Genomic DNA, 21,922 nt, shown 5'->3' on the forward strand with positions numbered 1-21,922 from the left:
GATGAACCAAAACCGAAAGATAGGATCCAACCTAAACATGGCCATGAAAGTAGGGAAATCCACAAAGAATCAATATTGTTACTTTCCGTAAGGGGTGGATAGACAAAAGGATAAGAAGGGGAAACAAGAAAGCAAAACGGAGAAGAGGCAAACCCGAATCCCTGAGAAAACTAACGTATTTAGATTTGAAATTTTTGAAATCAGGCTCAAATTTCCGTAGGAAATTGCTAAGGAATAAAAACGCCTTAGAAACTTCCATAAACTTTAGAGAACTTAGAATCAAGGTATATAGTCTAGCGAACTAAGTGTTAGACGATTTTCCAATCTCGTTCTATTATTTTTTAGCTGTTCAGGCAGATCTTGTAAGCCGATTTAATCTCTCGCACAACCGAGAAAGGATCTCCATGCATTCAAGCATACCCAGATCGCTTCCCAAAGAAAGGAAAAACTAGAGACAAGAACGTCTTAAAATTGACTCGTTCCTAACAGTTTTCTTAAAATACTATTCCAAATCTGGAGACGACTTAATGACGTAGAATCCTAGGTGGCGCGCCAAGGAGTGATTAAACAACACTTTATATATAAAGATATTATATATTATATATATAGATAGATATCTTTACTTCTCGTCTTATTTTCAACAAGGTCTTATTTATATGGATTTTTAACGTTTAAATCCCTCAACTAAGCTTGTTTTGGGTCAAACTAATTTATTTAATGAATTAAACCATTTGTCTACGGTGTCTGGTATAATTAACATTACTACCGGTAAATCTTTAGTTTAGGGGTTTCTACATTAAATAAACATAGTTGATGGGTTTTACTATTAAAAATAAAATAAAAAACAAAAAAAAAATCAAAAAATATCAAAATTTTATAATGTTATCTTAAAATTAGTAACTTAAATTTTTTAAATTAGCATTTTTTAAAAACAAATTGTAAATATATGAGTTTGATGTGTTTTTAACATCTATATTATTAAAGTTGAAGTACACATTGAAATTGTTTGGTAATATGGATAGTAGTTAAAAAATAGTATTGTTTGGAAACATGGATAGCAGTAAGTTATAAAAAAAATAATGGGCTTATGCTACTAAAAAATGAGTTATTCTTGGGTTCACCCCCTAGGGTGAACCTCTAGGTTCACCAACCAATAGGATTTCATTATTTCAAATTCGATATCTTTTAAAAAAGGAAACAAAATATTGTCAAATTTTATTATGTTTTTAAAATAAAAAGATTAAAAAAAATAGTAGTTACAAATTTTTTTTTTAAATATTGTTAACATCGTCAGCAAAACACTAAACCCTAAATCCTAATCCCTAAAACCTAAATCTGAAACCTTAACCTTTGGATAAACCCTAAAACCTTGGATAAACCCTAAACCCTTGGGTAAACTCTAAACCCTTGGATAAATCATAAATTCTAAATCAAAAACACTAAACACTAAAATCCTAAACCCTTGAGTGTTTTAGTGTTTAGTGTTTTGATTTAGAGTTTATGATTTATCCAAGGGTCTAGGATTTACCCAAAGGGTTAGGATTTTAGATTTAGGGTTTAGGGATTAGGATTTAGGGTTTAGTTTTTTCCTGACGACGTCAAATTTTTTTTTTTTGTAACTATTACTATTTTTTATCTTTTATTTTAAAAACATAATATAACTTGACAATATTTTGTTTCCTTTTATAAAAGATATCAAATTTGAAATAACATAATTTTATTGGTTGGTGAACCTAGAGATTCACCCTAGGGAGTGAACCCAAGAATAAGTCCTAAAAAATTGGAAGTCAATTACATCTATATTATTAAAAAGTTATGGGTCTATGTTACTTGATATATATATTCAAATCAAAATAATAATTTAAAATTGATTTATATCAAAAATTCATTCAAAAAATAAATGTACATTCAAAAATAAACATATTTTTCAATAACTATTATAAAAATGTTTTCAATATATATAAGAAAAATACAATACAAAGCCCAATTTCAAACACCAACTTAGATTATGATTTTTATATTTCACATTAAATTTTAAAATATAATTTATTTGATTATTTATATGATTGTACATATAATATTATTAATTATAAGAAAACTTATTTGATGGTACGTATAAAATACGATTAATTATATGATAACACATATTTTGTAACCTATGATGACACATATAATATATATATATATAATAGTGATTAGGGATGGGCGTTCGGGTTCGTTTCGGGTATTTTTGGGATTTTGTGTTCATTTCAGATCTTTGAGGATTTGGTTTGGATTTGGATAATCAATTTAAATAGGTTTGGTTTAAATATTTGGATAGAGAATTAATAATTATTTAAGTATTTTTGGAGTTTTGCGTATATTTAATAATTTAAGATATTTACGTTTGATTATTTGTATATATTTTCAAGCATTTAAGCAAACTTACAAGTATCATATATATTCTTGATGTTTTATATATATAAAATCTAAAAATATTTAATATATATAAGTATATAAATCTATTTTGGATACCCAAAATACTTCGGTTCAGATCGGATTAGATTTCAGTTCTTCAAATACCAAAATTTTGAATAATTCGGATATTTAATCAATTCCGGTTCGGATTTAGTACTATTTATTAGGATTGAGATTGGTTCAATTCTTCGAATTCGAGTTTTTTGCCCAACCCTAAATAGTGACATAAAAATCAAATAGAATCATATTTTTTTTAGAAAATACACCCGCACGGGCGTGCGGGTCAAAATCCAGTCTATATTATTAAAGTTGAAGTACAAATTGAGATTGTTTGGCAATATGGATAGTAGTTAAAAAAATAGTATTCTTTGGAAACATGGATAACAGTAAGTTAGGAAAAAAAATAATGGGCTTGTGCTATTAAAATATTGGAAGTCCATTAATTTATATTAAAAAATAATGGGTCTATGTTACTTGATATATATATTCAAAACAAAATAATAATTTAAAATTGATTTATATCAAAAGTTCATTCAAATTCATTAGAAAATCAAATTTTGAATGAATAAATATATATATATATATATTCAAATTTGATTTCTACTAACATATTTTCTAATAACTATTATAAAAATGTTTTCAATATATATAAGAAAAATACAATACAAAGCCCAATTTCAAACACCAACTTAAATTATGGTTTTTATATTTCACATTAAATTTTAAAATATAATATATGTGATTATTTATATGATTGTACATATAAAATATTATTAATTATAAGAAAACTTATTTGATGGTACGTATAAAATACGATTAATTATATGATAACACATATTTTGTAACCTATGATGACACATATATGATATATATATATATAAATAATAGTGATTAGGGGTGGGCGTTCGGGTTCGTTTTTGGGTCTTTTTGTGATTTCGTGTTCAGTTCAGATCTTTGAAGATTTGGTTCAGATTTGGATATCCAATTTAAATATTTGGATAGAGAATTAATAATTATTTAAGTATTTTTGGAGTTTTGAATATATTTTAACTATTTAAGATATTTACGTTTGATTATTTGTATATATTTTCAAGTATTTAAGCGAACTTAAAGTATCATATATATTCTGGTTGTTTTTATATATATTAAATCTAAAAATAATTAATATATATAAGTAATAAATCTATTTTGGATACCCAAAATACTTCGGTTCGGATCGGATAAGATTTCAGTTCTTCAAATACTAAAAGTTTGAATAATTCAGATATTTAATCAATTCCGGTTCGGATTTAGTACTACTTATTCGGATTGGGATCGGTTAATTCTTCGAATTCGAGTTTTTTTCTAACCCTAAATAGTGACATAAAAATCAAATAGCATCATATTTTTTTAAAAATACATCCGCACGGGCGTGCGGGTGAAAATCTAGTCAACATTATATATGTAGACTAAAAATGTTAAAACTCAGAAAAATAATAAAAATTATCTAAAGATTTATTATTACATTTTTATTATATAAGATATAATTTTTATTATTTTTTATTTTTTACATTTTTAATCTTGTCGTAATTTTATTACAGGTAAATCTTTAGATAATTTTTGTTATATTTTGGGTTTTTACCTTTTTAATTTATACATATATAATGTTTATTTTAAAACAAATCAGACTCATATATTTATAAAAATGTTTAAAATGCTATTTTGAAAATTAAAATTACTAATGTTTAGATACTGCTATTATTTTTAGGATTTTTTTAGTTTTAATAGTATGTTTACTTAATATAGAAACTCATAAACTAAAGATTTTATCAGTAGTAATGATAATTATGATATGCGAGGATTGAATTCATTAAATAAAATTAGTTTGAGGATTTTTTTTCGTTAAATATTTAGTTTGAAGGTTTTTACTCAAAATGAACTTTCGGGTTTTAACTTTAAAAAATCCTATTTATTTTAATTATTACTTTTTTCCCCGAAACTCGAAATCTCTAGGAAAGTCACACTATTCACACCTTGTACATTTCAGCTATTGCGGTTTAGGACGGATAACTTTTTGTCCTTGATGTTAAGCCCTCACATCCTATAAGTGCTTCGCTGCGTCTTGGTGACTTTTCGCATACAAAACGCAGATCGGATCCAAAACGATAATGTCGTTGAGGAGAATCTTGCTATCTCCGTTCGTAGGTGTCAGCTTGATCGTCGTTCTCTTGGCTCTCTACTTCAGATCTTCCTTCAAGTCTCCTCCACAACACAACCAAGTACTCTCTCTCTCTCTCTCACCTTTCTTCTCTCTACTGCTCTGCACACTCAAAATCTTGTATAAAAAGTCCTTTAACGTCTGCTACTTTTGTTACCTCCACTTGCGTACTAATTAGACAAAAGTCCTTTAAACTAATGAAGTTTGTCTCTGCGTTTGTTATGTGTCTGAGTTTAAGTAACTAAGGGGATGTTATGGTGTGTGATGTCTTGAATTTGAGCTTAAATTTTTGTTGTTGTTGTTGTTGTTGTGTTATTTGCTTCCCAATTGAAAAGAGGTTGTTTTCTGCTGAAGAATTGGCATTGTACAATGGCACTGATGAAACGTTACCTATTCTCTTAGGGATTCTTGGGTAAGTCTTCTTCCTTGTGCAAAGTAACACACGGCACTTTTGAACAACTTGTGAACTGAGTATATATATTCGTACATATTGGGATACAGATCTGTATATGATGTGACCAAAGGGAAATCTCATTACGGTAGTGGAGGAGGTTACAATCATTTTGCTGGAAGGTTTGTTTTTCTTTTATCAATATATGTGGACTGGAGAGACTCTCTCATATGTTTCCTTGTATATAGTTTTCAATGTTTCTCGCTGATGGGAATCTTTTTTCATGTCATTCTTGTACTCAGAGATGCTTCTCGTGCATTTGTTTCTGGCAATTTTACAGGTACAATTTTTTATTTTCCCGCATTCTTTGGTGTGTTACAAAGATTTTAAGTCTCTAGGAAAAATGATCACTGTGCTTTCTTGATCTACCAAAATTCTTGTGACATTATCTTCATGCATGAACAAGTCATAGTTGTTTGAAGTTTTGTTAGCTATTTTTTTTTGCAGAGGATTTGATTATACACAAAGTACCCGATTATCTGTTGAAACTTCACATTTGTGTGCTATGATTATATTCTTGTGCAGGAGATGGACTTACAGATTCGTTACATGGGTTATCTAGCAGTGAGGTAATGCTTTTCTAGCTTAATCGATCAAAATTATGGGAAATCTCTAGTTTTTGGGTGCCAGATGGGCTTATATCTTCATAGCTATCACTTTCTATGATATGAAATGTTTGTTATTCTACTGATTCGAATTGTGAGCTCAATGAACGCATGTCTGGTACAAATGTTAATTATTTGATAAGTATTTACTCTTCTTCGTAGGTGAAGAGCATAGTCGACTGGCGAGGTTTCTACTCCAGGACCTACACGTAAGTTACATGCTTCATTCATCACACGACACGATACAGTGCAGATAATGTTCATGTTGGTTTGGTTCTAACTTGTTAGCTTTTTTTATAATTTGTGATACGCAGTCCTGTTGGGAAGCTTGTTGGACGGTACTACGATAGCCAAGGTAATCCCACTAAGCACTTAAAAGGAGCTGAAGCAAAAGCCTCCAGAGGTGCACAACTCATGGAGAAGCAAAAGATTGAAGAAGACAAGCAAAAGAATTGCAACTCACGATGGAGTCAAGATGAAGGTGGAGAGGTATGAATTCTTGTTATCTTCTATCCAGGTGGCATGAAAAAAAAACAAAAATTATACTAAAGGATAAGCTATTTGTGCAGGTTTGGTGTGATGTTGGAGTGCCAAGATTGGTACAAAGACCATTGGAGATAGCAATAACTGGTTCGATGAGCAAACGTTGCGCTTGCTTTGAGGAAGACCAACTTGATCAGTCTGGTTTGGAGATCTATAAAGACTGTGAACCACTTGCCAAGACTTGCAAAGTCTGAATGTAATCACAAGGCTTGGCTTAACCAGCTTGCAATTGCTAGTTTATTATATGCGCCTTGAGTATTCTTGTATTATAAATAGCTGAGAAGCCTTTTTGTATGGATGCATCACGTCGTGTAGTTTATGTGTAATTAGTTTAGAACTCTACATGTATTATTTGGTTTGACGCCGTGCTCTTCTGCTATTGCGTCGCCAGATCATGTGTTGTGTGAACGGCACACTGGCTCTTCTTTGTTGACAAACGGCAAACTGATATTCCCTCCATAACCCGGCTTTGTTCAATTCTATTAGAACAATCTGACGCAGAGAACATGTCGTATCTGCTTAGGTTTTTGCTTCTTCCTGCTAGCCACGCAAATGTTAGAAGAATAATCTCCCAGATACTCCAGCGGTTAAATTTCACTGGGAATGTCACAGCATTGTGCTTCTCGAAATAAAAGAGGAAAAACAGCTGCACATAATGCAGAAGGTTCTGTTCTACATGCTTTGAGATCAAGCCTTCGATTTCAGAATGTAAGTTGGTTTCAGTTACACTTGTTTAAGAATGTTAATGTGTGTCATTATGTAGCATCATTTTGTTTTCTTTTTATAGATACTCTGTCAAGAAGCGTTAACAGTCTGGAGAAAACTAGGGAATGGTATTAGATGTATAGCTGCTCATTCATGTACATGAATGGTGATCCCATCCGCAAGAACATTGATATGCCATTGTGTGTGTGTATTCGAGAAAGAGAAAGAAAAAGGATGGAAGTGAGCAGATTGACGTGGATCACAAGGATGCTGAGCTGGCATTGGCCGTTGAGAGTGACAGTTAGAAGTTGTTTAGAAGATATTGTTACTGCGCCTTAGTATATAAGAGGGCCAAGTGTTAATTGGAGAATTAGTAAATATTTGGTAAAGGGTTGTTTCTCATATTGAGAGCAAGATTGTGTTGGACCTTATCGTTTGTTACAAAGATAGATAATAATACTACTATTATCTATCAAATTGGTGCGGCCTTGAGCGATCTGGATCAAACAATCGCGATTACGAAGACGACAAACCATGAAGAAATCGCAAAAGGTTCAGGCGGAGGATGAGCCGGTGGCGTTGATTCGAGCTTTGGACACGAAGTCGATGTCGAAAATCGAGGTTCTGGAGAGAAAATCACAAAATTGTTACGAAGAATTGCAATTAAAGATGGATTTGAACTTTCAGAATTTATGCGAGCTGATCGTGAAGAAGGATTCGAAAAGTGTGGAGGTTACGGAGCCAAGTCCAAAACCATATCGATAATAAAGATGGATTAGTGAAGCATGTTGAACTTCCATCTTTTGCTGGTGATGATGCATATGGGTGGTTCGCCTTAGCGGAGAGATATTTTCTAAGCGGAGGTTATGATGAGCGGAAAGAAACTGGAGACTGTTTCTGTGAGTCTTTCAGGTGATGTTTTGAGCTGGTTCAATAACGAAACACACGAGCAATTTTTTTTGAGTAGGAACAAAGTCAAAGAAAGGTTGTTAGCAAGATTTAGCAGAGAAAAATTAAGAGGTCCGAGTCAACCGTTTTTTCCTGTAAAACAAACGGGTAAGATTTCTCAATACATTAATATGTTTGTGGATCTATCGACTCATGTTAGTGGTTTGACTGATAGGCAATTGGAAGGTATATCATGAATGGGCTGACACCGGAGATGAAAGAAGTGGTGAACATGAGTAAACAAGTAGACCTTCCTGAGATGATTGCTACTGTGTATCAGATGGAAGACAATGCGTTTTATAAGATGGTTTGTCGGGAGAGAAATCAAGAAGGAAGGGTAGGCATAAGGCAAAAAAAAATTCAAACCTGTCGCACGGTCCTGTACGTCATCTGATTGGCAATCAAAACAACAACAAGCTAAGACAACTGGTACTCAAGATAAAGGTGGTGGTAACAGAGTGCAGCGACCAAAACTTTGGTTATCAGATAGTCTAATAGTAGAGAAGAAGAGGTTGGGACAATGTTTTACTAGTGATGATAAATGGTCTAGGCAACATTGGCGTCCAAACAGATGCTTACAAGTGCTGACGGTTGTTAATGGGATTGAAATGGAGATAGTAGATCAATCTTTGATTGAGATTGAAGAAGATACAGAAATTTCGGAGTCCACATTGATGGCATTGTCATTGAGTTTGTTGATGGGAATTTCTTAACCAATTACAACAAATGTTCAAGGCACTATTATAACGAAGTTTACAAAGAATAGAGGCATAGTAAGACCTGGAGTAACTAGATTTGCATCTGCTTTCCTTACTCTGTAAAGTTTAATGGATAAGAAAGAAAACTTAAAGATGATCTTTGCTAGCAATGAATGGGCAGAATATAAATGGACAAAGCATCATAAAGGACTTGCAGCCTATCATACAACTTGGTATATGGAGTTTTTGGATGGTGTAGAAATGTGTAAGTGTTTGCACCCTTGGTTAGAGTACTGAGATTAGTCGATGGAGATCAGAAGCCTACAATGAGGTTTTGCAATGAGAGTTAGAAGAAGCAAAGAAAGAAATATGCAAAGCACTCAACAATCTGGAAAAGAATTACAAATCAATTCTCAATATTGTTGATGAGAAGAGTTATGGTCGTCTTGATAGTCCTCTTCATTGGATGGCATATCTCTTGAATCCTTATTATTTTTATAAGGATATGAGTATTCAGTTCGACTGGGATGTCATTACTGCTACTTTCAAGTGTGTTGATGCTTTTTATCTGAATGATCTTGATGCTTAAACATTTGTCATCAACACTGAACTTGCAATGTATGCAAAAAAAGAGAGAAATTTTGGGCATCCAACAGCCATTAAAGGATGTTCAAAAATGATGAAAATTATGATCTATGTTTGTTTCCTGAGAATTTGTGTATTTTGAATATTTTCTACGTATGATTTTGCTAATCATTCTTTCTATTTCAATGGTGGAACTTATAGAGAGTTGAAGTCCTAAGTTACAAAAATTAAGAAAGATTTTGTCTCTGACGACTAGCTCTTCAGGATGCAAGTGTAACTAGAGTACTCTCGAAGGGGTAAGTATTTCAAACTAAATGAATAGTATATTTCATGAGCTTACAAATGTTTATGTGTCTTATTTATTCTGTTTTATGTAGGTACAGACCAAAAAAAGGAATAGACTTGATGCAAAACGGTTAAACAATTTTGTCTATGTTCAATTCAACATGAGATTAATGGTTAAATAAAATAAGCAAAAAGAGAAGAACGTGAACATACTACTTGCAGATTCTGCTACTTATGCTCAAGATTGGATTGTTGAAGAAACTGATGTGGAACTAGGAGATACTTGTGAAACTCTAGGTTCCTCCTCTAGAGATGATTTGATAAGAGAGCTTGATGAGTCTGATTTTGAGTCTGATGATGAGGAAAAAAATGACATGGAATTTGACTTAGATGATGAGTAAATTTTAGAGGAGATATCGTAGATACTCCAACGGGCCATCCCACTTTAAATGGGTTTAATTTAACGGCCCAATAAGAGGCGTTAGTACTGGGCTAGGTTATTTTAGTTCTCTCAACCTCCACTATTAAAGCTAGAATTCTCGCTGAATCCGCCACTTAGCGGCGATAAAGAGAAGAAACAATGGTGAAGTTCTTGAAGCAGAACAAGGCCGTGATCCTTCTTCAAGGCCGGTACGCCGGAAAGAAAGCCGTGATCATCCGTTCCTTCGACGACGGAAACCGTGAGCGTCCTTACGGACACTGCCTCGTGGCCGGACTCAAGAAGTACCCGAGCAAGGTCATCCGCAAGGACTCGGCCAAGAAGACGGCGAAGAAATCTCGGGTTAAATGTTTCATCAAGGTCGTTAACTACCAGCATCTGATGCCTACCCGTTACACCCTCGACGTGGATCTCAAGGAAGTCGCTACCCTCGAGGCTCTTTCTTCAAAGGACAAGAAAGTCGCTGCTCTCAAGGAGGCTAAGGCGAAGCTTGAGGAACGTTTTAAGACTGGCAAGAACAGGTGGTTCTTTACCAAGCTCAGGTTCTGAAGACATTTCGTATGGAGTTTTACAGCTTTACTTTTTCTAGGGACGTGGATCCTCTTTTATCTTGTGAAAGACTTTTTGTTGGAATTTCGATTCTGGATTTTCTATGTTATGATTATCTAATGCAGTTTGATTTACCTCCTCGTTTCCTTTGAATGATGTGCTTATGTTTTTTATCTTTAGTAGATCTACCTTGTTCATAATCTCGATAGAAAATGATCATTTTGTTTCTAATGATCAATTACAACTAGAGATTGATCAAAATTTTGGTTAGAAAAGTCTTTTTCTGTTAGGGCTGAAGAGAGTCCTGATTTTGCCAAAAAAAAAAAAGTACAACCAATTAGTCTGTAGTTATTTAATTGTTCAGGAATGTTTCTCATTACAAAGTAGCAAAGTTGAAATGTTTGATTCAATTCAAGACAGATTTGCAGACAGTGTATGATATCTGTTGTTTTTCACTTTGGAACCAATAAATCGACAGCTAAGTAATAGCATCCAACGATAACAGTGGATGCAACAGAGCTTCGAGCCATCCTTGTCCCAATCCCTCTGAACAAGAGAGTTCTGTTTGTAGGAAGGATACCTGTCCATCTCTCTAATCTCTTTCCTGGTTTATTCCATTTCAGAAACTTCCTCTCGTTTGCTATATACCGTGAAATCAACAGAAACCAAACTAAATGAGTTTTCATATTTCTTGTATGATAACCAACCAAAAAAACATATTCTTTTTTTTTTAGCTTTGGCAATATTACACACTGAGCACGTGTTTTTGCTGTGTCAAAGCTGTGAGATGCTGCAGCTGCAATGGCACCAGAAAACCCAGTGGCAATGCTAATAAAGGTCCGACTTCTTCAGAACTGAAACTCAACAATCATTAAACAATCAGTACACTTAATTGATAAAACTAGTAGTTTAAAATTACCTGGGGAGAGGATTCATTCCGACTGCTTTCCAACCGATCATTGCCTCGTGAAGAAACCGCCATGTTCCGAAGAACACTCCTCCGTAAAGACAATCTCTAATAAGACCTGAACGAAGATTTCTCCATAACGCTCTAACTCCTTCAGTGATGCAACATCTAGCGGTCTCTTAACATCCATGGCTGCTGGTGGGTTTCCTGTTCCAGTCATCATCCATGGGTACGCTTGCAATGCGGCTGCCATGTTTGGGTGTTTATGGTTCAACCCGGATAACAGACTGACGGTTTGTGTCAAGATTGTATCGTCTAAGCAGTTTTGTGATCATGGGTGAAACCACTTGCCCGTGATGCAGCAGTCACTTGTTGTCGAACTACACATAGCATATCACATCTACATCATCAAATTTCTTAAACCGTGAATTATTAATTGTTTGATTTTCATACTTGTTTTTATCAATAAAGAAATACAAAATATCATAAAAGCTTATTAGCCCAAGTCCAATGATTTACTTTATTTTTTCTTTAAATAGAATAAAAAATAGAGTGATAAACAAAAATAAATAAATTACTCTATATATAAAGTAAATCTATTTTTTACTCTATTATAAAGTTAAAAATAGAGTATGTTAGATCAATTTTAATCTACACTCTATTTTAGAGTGAAATATAAAATGAGATTAGAAATGTCCTAATTAAGTATCTCCTACTAGTCCGGAACATAGACATGTGAAACATTATTCTGTAACCTCCTAAAATTAAAAAAAATCTATTGACATAAATAATTTACATAAATATTGACCTCCAAATATGTAAAAAGTATTCATTTGACTCTTGCCAAATTGTTTATAATCTTCTTACTCTTAGAATCGACCATGTCTCTGTTTCACAATCTTCAGTAAGACACTCGCATGTTTATGGGAAGATTCATAACACAAAGTTAGATTAAACATGTTGGAGCTCGAAAATAGCTTCCGCAATTGCAAAATTTTACATAGGCCAAGATAGACAAGACAACGGTTCATTTCCCAAGAGAGTAGCCCGTTGAGTGCAACCAGACCTTTGGATTTCCACTGTCCTCTTTTTTTGTGCACCAGGATTTCCACTGTACTAATTGACTAAATATAAATGCTTCTCCTTCAATTTCCAAAACGTAAGAATTAAGAAGTTGGACGGTTGTCTTTGGGATCTCTCTATATAAGCCACTATAGTTTACTAGAAATAAAATCATGTTACCTTATAACTATGGCAACTCAAACCAACCAACAGATATTCTCGGGTGGATTTGCAAAGGTCTTGGAAGAACAATGGCAAGTTGACGTACGGCTCAAGGCGGGTGTGGACAACGATGACGATTCAGCTATATCCGTCCACAAACTTATTCTGGTCTCATTCTTATCTCTGATCTCTTAGACCATCTCAAATGTATTTCTCTATTTTTACCTCTAAAATAGAGGAACTCTATAATAGAGGTGGATTTTACTCCAATGTATTTTTCTAAAATAGAGATCTCTACATATAGAGCAAAATATAGAGGAATGTTATTTCTTCCTCTATAAATAGAAGAGAAAATAGCAATCTCTATTTTAGAGGCAAAAATAGAGATGGGTTGGAGTAGTTTTGCCTCTAAATGCTATTATAGAGGTGGAAATAGAGGTGGGTTGGAGATGCTCTTACTCACTATTATCTGATCTAGGAATCAATACTAGAAATGTTTATGTTTACTGGTTAGTGAGTGGCCCTTATATATGTTTGGATTTCGAATAGGCATCAAGATCGGAGGTATTTAAGAAGATGCTGGAATCGGACGAGGTTAAGACTTTGGCTGAGCAGGTCGAGACAGTCACTCTATCAGAGATGAAAAAAGAAGAGTTAGAAACTTTTGTTGAATTTATGTATAGTGATGGTACTATGCTTTCTCCGAAAGCTAAGCAGCATGTTCGGTCACTCTATCTTGCCGCTGACAAATACGAAATCCCTCATCTACGTGATCTGTGCAGAAACGAAATGATATCTTCTCTGGATATTTCGAATGCTCTTGACTTCCTTGAGCTTGCTCAGATACCTTTCGACAATGGCCTCAATGAAGCCGCTTTCAGTTATGTCAAAAAGAATATATCTACCATAGCTAGCTCGGAGGTCTTCAAATTATTCGTAGCCAGTAACCCAAATCTTGCCTGGGAGATAATGAAGGCTTCTGTTTCGAAGACAAGCAACAGTTACTTCAAGGCTTGTAGAAACTGTGGTAGCGACTGTTTTTACTGTTAGGGGCTGATCTAGAACTGGATTTAATCGGGGGCACATAACATTTTTTACTATATTTTATAATTCAATAGGGGGCACTGTCATTGATTAAGCTTAATTACTCAAAGAAATTGAATAATTAGATGGGGGCACATCCGCCTGTACGGGTCTTACTACGTCCGCCACTGTTTACTGCAGATGAAGTCTTTCGTTACCACAGTAGGAATCACGGTTACATGTCAAGAAAAAGAAAAGAAGACTGTTAACATGATTGCACACGCGACGTCTTTATTTTCCCAATAATCGCCTGAAATGCGATTGATCTGTTTTTAATGAGCTCAATATGCCAAATCATATTATTTGTATTTACTTAAATAAGATTGTGTGTCTAGAGTTTTCTTTGGTCCTATTTTGTGGTCAGTTTTGATTTACGACTAGATTGAAGTAATCTATTATATAATGATTCACTGGAGACCTCACCAGGGTCTGACACGTCAGCACCCCCTGCCTGACACCTCACCTTAAAAAAAAAAATATATATATATATATATATATTTTAAACCTGGTTCAGCTATGTTAGATTGGAATCAATAAGTGACTTCTTGTATCTTTCTCAAAGAACTGAGTTCTACATAGTTTGGGTGGTCAAGATATGGAAAAACTAACCAATTGAGTTTGTATATTATTTGGTTCGATTCCATGTCAGATATTTGATTCTAATTAGTAAAACAGGCTTGTACATGAAGCACTCTAACTGGGAATTAGGTTTAAGAATACCATGTTGTAAATTGTAATTATATGGTAACATGTAAATTCAGTGAATTAATTGCTCAGTTTTTTAAAAATGGTTCCATATTGGATATTTTGTAGGTGTTCTGGTGGAACTAAGCTGTACAAATATTTCAATAATCGTTGAGACTAGAGACAAGGCAGCTGACTGTGGTTTGGTGGGGTTAGACTTGTGGTCATGTGTTCATTCATGGTGATATACATACTACTGTAATATACATATCTGCAAAGCCTCTTCAAAACGTAGAAGAGTATGAAGTGACATTCAAAATATTTACTCAAAATATATCCACTATACATGACTAAAGTCTATTATGTATGGAAATATCCACACCGAAAAGATGGCACTAGCAAAAGAAGTTTGTTCATAAATCATAAGTATCCTACCCCAAGTTGAATTTATTTTCGTGGTTTAAATTTAGAAACAAGTTAAAATATTATTTAATTCCACGAAATAAGAAGAATTCAATAACTATTTTCATGAGCCGAACTTTTTGGGCGAATGAAAAGTCCAAGAGCCATTGTTTGCAAAGAGAGAGAAGTTATTCCCTAGGAGGTCAGTGATCAGAAGAGCTTTTTATTTACTTAACTGAATAAATTTTATTTTTTTTGGCTAACTAAACTAAAAGCAGTGGTTCATTATGAAAGAAAATGTTGGGGAAATTAGAATACAGGTTTCTTATCCTTATTAAATAACAACTAGGTGATAATCCGCACCCTGCAAGGAGTAAATAGATTTCAAAATATTATCATTTTTAATTTGTAGACATAATAAAAGTTAAAGTCATAGCAAGAAATACTATTTATTATAAAGTAAGGGTTAGACGAAATTTAGTATGTCAATCTAAATTAAGCTGCGAAATTTTTGTTTAAAAATTGTATATTTGTTTGCATAAAATAAATTATAAATATAAAATAAAACGAAACATAAGCAATAGACTAATAAAATATAAAAGAAACAATATCTTGAATGGTTTCAAATCGGAAACAGAGTTAAAGCCAACCATTTGATTGCTTGAGATAATGTTTTGATATGAGCAAAGTCGAGAAGAAAGGTGTGGTGAGTTTTCTGAATTATAGAAGCAGTATATTTATACTAAAAAGGAATCGCCGTGTGGTCATATGGATTCAAAACAATGGCCGTAACTAAATCAAATATTACACATAACTTACGCTCTAATCTTAGTTGAGAATTACTTTAATATTGTAAATAATTAATGCAAACTTCTTTTTATCAATCGTAATTAAACAAATTCAAGAAAGTTAACGATTATTAATTGATTACAATAATTTGAACCTTAATCTACGTTCCTTATATAGAAAAGTCAAGTCCTCGCAAATCACATATTACTACCATCAATTAACCAAATTTGTAATTTAAAAATATATCAAAGTTATTAGAAGTTTCTTTTTTCCCAATCATCAATCAGTTTCGTCCTTGCAAATCACGTTTGAATCATAGGAAATTTGCTCTGCCATTATTTGCATTATGCAAGCTGGCGTTAAAATCTTAATTAGGATAGATCACCTAAGGTAAGTTTTTATAATTGTATGCCAGAAAATCGTATTGCACGTTAGTTTCTACAATCGCAAGGCGGGGATCATCTAACAATTTAATGAAACGGGGCAAGTATAGGACATATGCATGGTTCTTCGGTTTCACTATTTTAAGAAAATAAAGTTTTCCTCTTGATATATTTTTAAGAGAACAATTTTTTCGCATTTTTAAGAAAATCAATAACTTGAGCACATATTGATCATCAAATACTTTTTAGGATTTTTCAGAAAACAAACTTTGATTGATAATCGCACATATTCATTTTGAATAAAAAAATTAGACCACTACGTATGTCAGTAATGTTTTTGTATTGAAACAAATTAATGAAAAAACTTCATTCAAGGTAATTAACATAATTTTAAAATCTTTGATGTAATACGTAGAACTTCGGTTAAGGTAACTAACGCAAGAAATAAATGATAAGGTTTGATGTAATACGTATCAACGTGTATATATGTGACAAATGTAGACAAAACTAAGGTAATTATAATGTTTTGATCAATGGTATGTTGTGTAATTACTCTAGCTAACAAAGGGGTTTTAAATAGAATAGGTGATAGAGCTTGTGGAGTTGCCACGTAAGAAATGGCACGCTTGTAATAAACTCATGAACTAAAAGTTATTTATTTTTAATGCTCCTCAAATAATAAAAAAGGGATGATCGCAAAATGATGAGATATGAAACTGCAATATAATATTATGTTCTTTGAAACTATTATTAGCTTTTGAAAATATAATGATAAACATTGTTATAACGTGCAAAGGATGAGATATGAAACTGCAATCCTGGGTTATAAAATATAATATGTTGGATCGTTGAATTTGTTTTTTTTTTTGATAAATTGGATCGTTGAAGTTGCCATGAAAAGAACCAATACCAAGTGCAAAGAACATAATATAAAGAACTTTAATAGATTATAAAATCCCATATGAAAAATATTAAAATCTAATTAACCGTATGAACCTATAATGTGAATTATCACCATACGTCTACAATACAAATTTATGAATGATTAAAAAATATATATGTAGTCATGCTATATGATGAATTATAACCATAAAGAATCTCTTTATATGGTAATAAAATATTTCCGTATTTAAAGATGGAAGTTTTTAAAAATAAACGCATTATAAGCGTTGCAAAGCTTATTATGTTGTTACCAATACTCGAGAAGCTTATACTATAATCTAATGACCAGTGGCATTTTTTTTTGTAATTAGTCTAGTTAAGAATGGGTTTTGAAAAGAATGAGGTGAGAGAACTTGTGGTGATGATACGTAGGAAATTGCACACATGAAGCAAATGTTAGCTTTAACCAATGCTCCTCAAATAATAAAAAAGGGATTTAGTTTTTCTTTATAACTATTTAGTTTAACATCGCTGAAAAAAAATTAGTTTTAAATCAAATAGAAAAAAACAATGGGGGTGATTGGTAAGTGCTGTGAGTGTTTTCCACAACTCATTTTTTTTTCTACATCTACTTTAGTTTACCAATCATGCTTTAAGAAAAAAATTAAAGCTTCAACCGTACATACTAAAATAGGAAACAAAATAGCTTTGGAAATTAATTTTTCTAGAGCTTTATATTTAGTGCTCTGAAAATAATTAATCTACAGCTACAATAATAAAATCTACATCTATTATTCTAAAGCCAAAAAAGTAAAAGCCACAGGATTTACCAATCATCCCCAATAGTTTCAGGTAAGTACTATAATCAACAGTTCTCAAAATTGATCATATATTTTTAAGAATATATATAAACCGTGGATATGGTTAGATAAACGTGAAATGAGATAAAGTTAGGAGAAATAAGTTTTAAAAGAAAAATCCGCGTATCTACGCGGGGACTCATCTAGTACAAGTAATGTTAATCAAGAGTGCATTACGTAATAGAGCATTGAGATACTTTGCTATGACATTTTTTTATTGACCAAACTAGGAGTATTCCGGCGCTACGCGCCGGGTTCGTATATTTATTAATTTAATAAGTTGAAAAAGGTTTGTTTGATTCATTTGATAGAAGTTAGTGGTAATAGTATAAAGATGATACATTTGATCCATTTGATAGAAGTTAGTGGTAGTCGTATATGAAGGATACATTCGATCCATTTTAATACGTGAGTATGAAGTTGTGAGAAAGAATAGATTTTAGAACTATGGAAAACAATTTGTTTCCAAAATTATTAGCAAAAGCCAAAAAGTACAGCTGCTAGAATCCAACTGCCAGTCCAGCTCTGAAGCTATGCAATGCGTGGTGAGGCCAGGCTGATTTGGAGCAGCATCACTAACTCCTATTAATCAAAGAGTTTAGTCTCATAATCAAAAGAAGGAGAAATATTTGAAGGTGTGCCTATTAATCAATTTAAGAATGTCAACCCAATGAGCTCCCCTCCTTTTTTACAGCCTCTTTGTCGTATATGTTTCCTCTTTCAATCGTGCATGGGATAATGAGAAGTTTGAGGTTAGAGATGCTGAGAGGACAAAACTGATTTCGTAAGTCAAAGGTGGGCGTTTGATTTTTGAAATTTTGTTGTTGAGTAAGTCAGCCGTGATTTCTCATAGAGTATATTTTTCTGTATTTAATTATAAAATTTTAAAACTCCCATCTCAGTTAACCATACATAGTATGTGTAGAGATGATGACAGCTCCGCATTATTAAGATCTCTCAGATAATGGAAGTGTGCTTGAGATTAGTTCCACGATCCATTTGTTTAAGCTGCAAACACATATCGAGAGTGCTAGAAACAGGGGAGCCTTATAATTTATTATGTAAGTTAGAAAGCAACATGAGTCGTACACTTAGGAGTAAAAATTCACTATATTAAATTTCGCCTAGGCTTCGCAAAGGTTCTTCAAAATCTCTTTGTAAACTATATTATCTTCTTTCGTTGGAACGTCTGTCTTCTCTAGCATCTTTAGAAAGAAATATAATGCGTACGCTGCTCCTAGTGCCGTTGTCTCTATGACCACTGGCCTCACCACCGGAGTTCCCATCAAATCAGCCTGCCCATGTTTCAAAAGGACAAATGAGAGTAATGTTACAAAATAAACAACACATCATCAAGATTCATACGTGAGAAGAAGAGGATAAGTCATTACCTGAATCTGCATAAGAAGGTTGTTGGCAGTGGCGCCACCATCAACTCTAAGCAAGAACTCCGCTTTCTCGTTATTTAGGGAGTCTAGCACATCTTTCACTTGGAAACACATGCTCTCCAGCACAGCCCTTGCAATGTGAGACTTGTATGTGAATCTCGTGATTCCAATGCAGACACCACGAGCGTCTTCTCTCCAAGCAAACAAACCGTTGAATGCTGGCACAAAGTACACTCCTCCGGTTGTTTCTACCATAGCCGCCAAATCTTCAATTTCACTGGCACTCTTAATAATCCCAAGGCTGTCTCTTAGCCACTGAACAGCAGCTCCAGCTATAGCAATGGAACCCTCAAGATCATAATTTGTTTGTGCTTGAGGCCCAAGCTAGTAAGACAGTGTGGTTAGAAGTCCATGACCTGACTTGATGGGAACTTCTCCTGTGTTGAGAAGAATGAAAGGGCCAGTGTCGTAGGTACTCTTAGCCTCACCTTTTTTGCAAGCTTGTCCTAACATTGCAGTGTGCTGGTCGCCAAGACATCCAGCGATCTTGATACCAGGAATGGGCCAGTCTTTGCAGATTTTTCCAATGACCTCCGAGTTGTTTACAATCTTGGTAAGATTTCAGCGGGAATGCCTAGAATCTTGAGAGTGTCTTCGTCACAGCTCAGGGTTTTGAGGTTCATGAGCATTGCACGAGAAGTGTTGGTGACTCAGTGACGTGTAGACCTCCATTCACACCGCCGGTCATGTTCCAGATCAGCCATGTGTCGATTGTGCCAAAGATGGCATATCCTTTCTTGATAGCGTCTTTAACAGCATGTACGTTCTCCATTAGCCAGAGAAGCTTCATGGCAGAGAAGTATGTGCTTATAGGCAATGCACAAGACTCAACAAAATGGGATCTTCCTCCTGATAGTTCCTTCTCTAGTCTCCTGTGAGTATCATCCAAAAAAAAATTCATCAAAAATGAAGTCCCTAAGAACAGAGGATTTTTTTTATGACAAATGATTTAAGAAAACAAAGCAAGAAAGAGAGAGAGAGAGAGAGATTATGTATGTATGTACCTGCAGCTGGAACTGGTGCGAGCATCCATCCATACGATAGCTTTGTGGAGAGGAAGTCAAGTGGATTTGCTTCAAAAGATGGCGTCTCTCTTTGATCGGTAAACCCAATGGCCTTCAAGCCACGGTCCACGTTGTGTCCATCGGCTGTGGCTTTGTCAAGAGGGTGGGGCATAACTACCAAGTTACAGAGTTAGGATCGACGCTTAAAGTCTGTGAATTACATCATGGAGGTGGCAGGTCAAAGAGGAAGACGACGACGAACGGACGAACCCTGATACCTAATACTGAATAAGTCTCTTAACGGGCTCAAGGTTTGGGCCAAACCTATCTATCGTACGAAAAGCCTAGTTCTCATACGCTTTAATTGGAGAACCGAAAACAGAAAAAATCCCAAAAGCTTTGGTATTGCGCCACGTGTCAAAAAAAGCCCCATGCTATGTGCTGATGTGGAGGGCTGAGGTGAGAGAAAACTCAGCTTTATTGTATAAGATAACCAATGTTTTATTAATGCGTAGTTAAAACGTAATTGAAAAGTAACTATAAAGCCAAAAAAATAATAGATGACAAAAGATAATAAAAATATGTGTGGTTAAGATACAAACACTTCACTTCACTTCAAAATTAACATATAAAAGTCAAATTGTCATATAAATGAAATTATATCTCTTTTCTAAAAATAAATAAAGATTTAAATAAAATACTTTTGTTTTAAAAAAAATGTATTTTTTTTTTGCATTTTTCCAAAAATTTTATTTATAAATTTGTTTCAAACATTTTTTCGGAAACATTTTTTCTTTGAAAAAGTTTAAAAGATCTTCATTAACATATACGATATTTTCTTGAATTTAAATATTTTTCTCCAGATTCAGAAATGCATTTACAAATGTGTAAGTAGACTTCATGAATGTAACTTATATGTATATCTAAGAAGGTTTTTTAGATGTGCAAGACATCTTCCTGAAATTATATGCACATACACCCACTTTAAAGAGACTCTTTTTCAAATCTTTTAATAGACATGGCGAAACTAGTGAGAACATGTGTCAATTGTCTGATTCTTAGCCGTCTTTCACCACCGTTTTATATCTATCTCTTTCAATAATTTTATAGTTGATCAATTTAACTATAAAACCAAGAAGAAAAAATGGAAGAGATAAAGACAATGAGTTCATCGGTTTCCTATGTACTTTTTTAAGGTTACTTTAGACATTAGCGTAGAGCAAAAATTTCCTACATAAAAAATGTATATACATATAATTACAATGTTATTTATCGTTAATGAATGATCTTCTATTCCAATATCACAAGTTATTTATCTAAATAAAAGAGACTTAGTTATATTGATCTAAGGAAAAAATAAAATACTTTTGTTTTAGAAGCCATACAACAAATGTTTCTTCCAAAATTAACATATAAAAATCAAATTGATCAAATCATATAACTGAAATTATATCTCTTTTCTAAAATACATAAAAATAAATAAATATTTAAATAAAATACTTTTGTTTTAGAAAAAAAATGTAATTTTATTTTCATTTTTCCAAAAATTTTATTTAGAATTTTTTTTCAAACATTTTTTCTTTAAAAATGTTAAAAATACCTTCATTAACATATATAATATTTTCTTGAATTTTAATATTTTCTCCATATTCAGAAATGCATTCACAAATGTGTAAGTAGACTTCATGAATGTGACTTATATGTATATCTAAGAAGGTTTTTTAGATGTGCAAGACATCTTCGTGAATTTATATGCACAACCCACTTTAGAAAGACTCTTTTTAAAATATTTTA

General features: G+C 33.2%; 3 protein-coding genes and 2 pseudogenes across 3 annotated transcripts; 3 read left to right on the forward strand and 2 right to left on the reverse strand.

The window, feature by feature from the left end:
• Positions 1-4,481: 4,481 nt before the first annotated feature.
• LOC106411209 (membrane-associated progesterone-binding protein 4) lies at positions 4,482-6,632 on the forward strand. Its single transcript, XM_048773658.1, has 8 exons — positions 4,482-4,715; positions 4,990-5,066; positions 5,156-5,227; positions 5,348-5,385; positions 5,631-5,674; positions 5,873-5,919; positions 6,025-6,199; positions 6,280-6,632. The coding sequence occupies exons 1-8, from the start codon at positions 4,605-4,607 to the stop codon at positions 6,445-6,447; spliced, it is 732 nt and encodes a 243-aa protein (XP_048629615.1). The 5' UTR covers positions 4,482-4,604; the 3' UTR covers positions 6,448-6,632.
• A 3,379-nt stretch (positions 6,633-10,011) lies between these two features.
• On the forward strand, positions 10,012-10,596 carry LOC106411292 (60S ribosomal protein L27-3). The gene has a single exon (XM_013852065.3). It carries the CDS (start codon positions 10,055-10,057, stop codon positions 10,460-10,462), a length of 408 nt encoding a protein of 135 aa, XP_013707519.1. The 5' UTR covers positions 10,012-10,054; the 3' UTR covers positions 10,463-10,596.
• Positions 10,597-10,914: 318 nt separating this feature from the next.
• Positions 10,915-12,252, reverse strand: LOC125601538 (annotated as a pseudogene).
• A 368-nt stretch (positions 12,253-12,620) lies between these two features.
• Positions 12,621-14,076, forward strand: LOC125601528 (putative BTB/POZ domain-containing protein At2g40440). Its single transcript, XM_048773649.1, has 2 exons — positions 12,621-12,761; positions 13,143-14,076. The coding sequence occupies exons 1-2, from the start codon at positions 12,621-12,623 to the stop codon at positions 13,641-13,643; spliced, it is 642 nt and encodes a 213-aa protein (XP_048629606.1). The 3' UTR covers positions 13,644-14,076.
• A 3,701-nt stretch (positions 14,077-17,777) lies between these two features.
• Positions 17,778-20,561, reverse strand: LOC125601529 (annotated as a pseudogene).
• Positions 20,562-21,922: the final 1,361 nt, after the last annotated feature.

This window comes from Brassica napus, unplaced genomic scaffold, assembly GCF_020379485.1.
Source record: "Brassica napus cultivar Da-Ae unplaced genomic scaffold, Da-Ae ScsIHWf_259;HRSCAF=431, whole genome shotgun sequence".
Lineage (NCBI taxonomy): Eukaryota > Viridiplantae > Streptophyta > Magnoliopsida > Brassicales > Brassicaceae > Brassica > Brassica napus.

Bases quoted from the DNA above. Each gene is read 5' to 3' on its own strand.
- LOC125601528 (XM_048773649.1), top strand. From the start codon at position 12,621: ATGGCAACTCAAACCAACCAACAGATATTCTCGGGTGGATTTGCAAAG. The intron at 12,762-13,142 runs GTCTCATTCTTA...GATTTCGAATAG, and splicing joins CCGTCCACAAACTTATTCTG to GCATCAAGATCGGAGGTATT.
- LOC106411209 (XM_048773658.1), top strand. From the start codon at position 4,605: ATGTCGTTGAGGAGAATCTTGCTATCTCCGTTCGTAGGTGTCAGCTTG. The intron at 5,067-5,155 runs GTAAGTCTTCTT...ATTGGGATACAG, and splicing joins ATTCTCTTAGGGATTCTTGG to ATCTGTATATGATGTGACCA. The intron at 6,200-6,279 runs GTATGAATTCTT...CTATTTGTGCAG, and splicing joins GTCAAGATGAAGGTGGAGAG to GTTTGGTGTGATGTTGGAGT.
- LOC106411292 (XM_013852065.3), top strand. From the start codon at position 10,055: ATGGTGAAGTTCTTGAAGCAGAACAAGGCCGTGATCCTTCTTCAAGGC.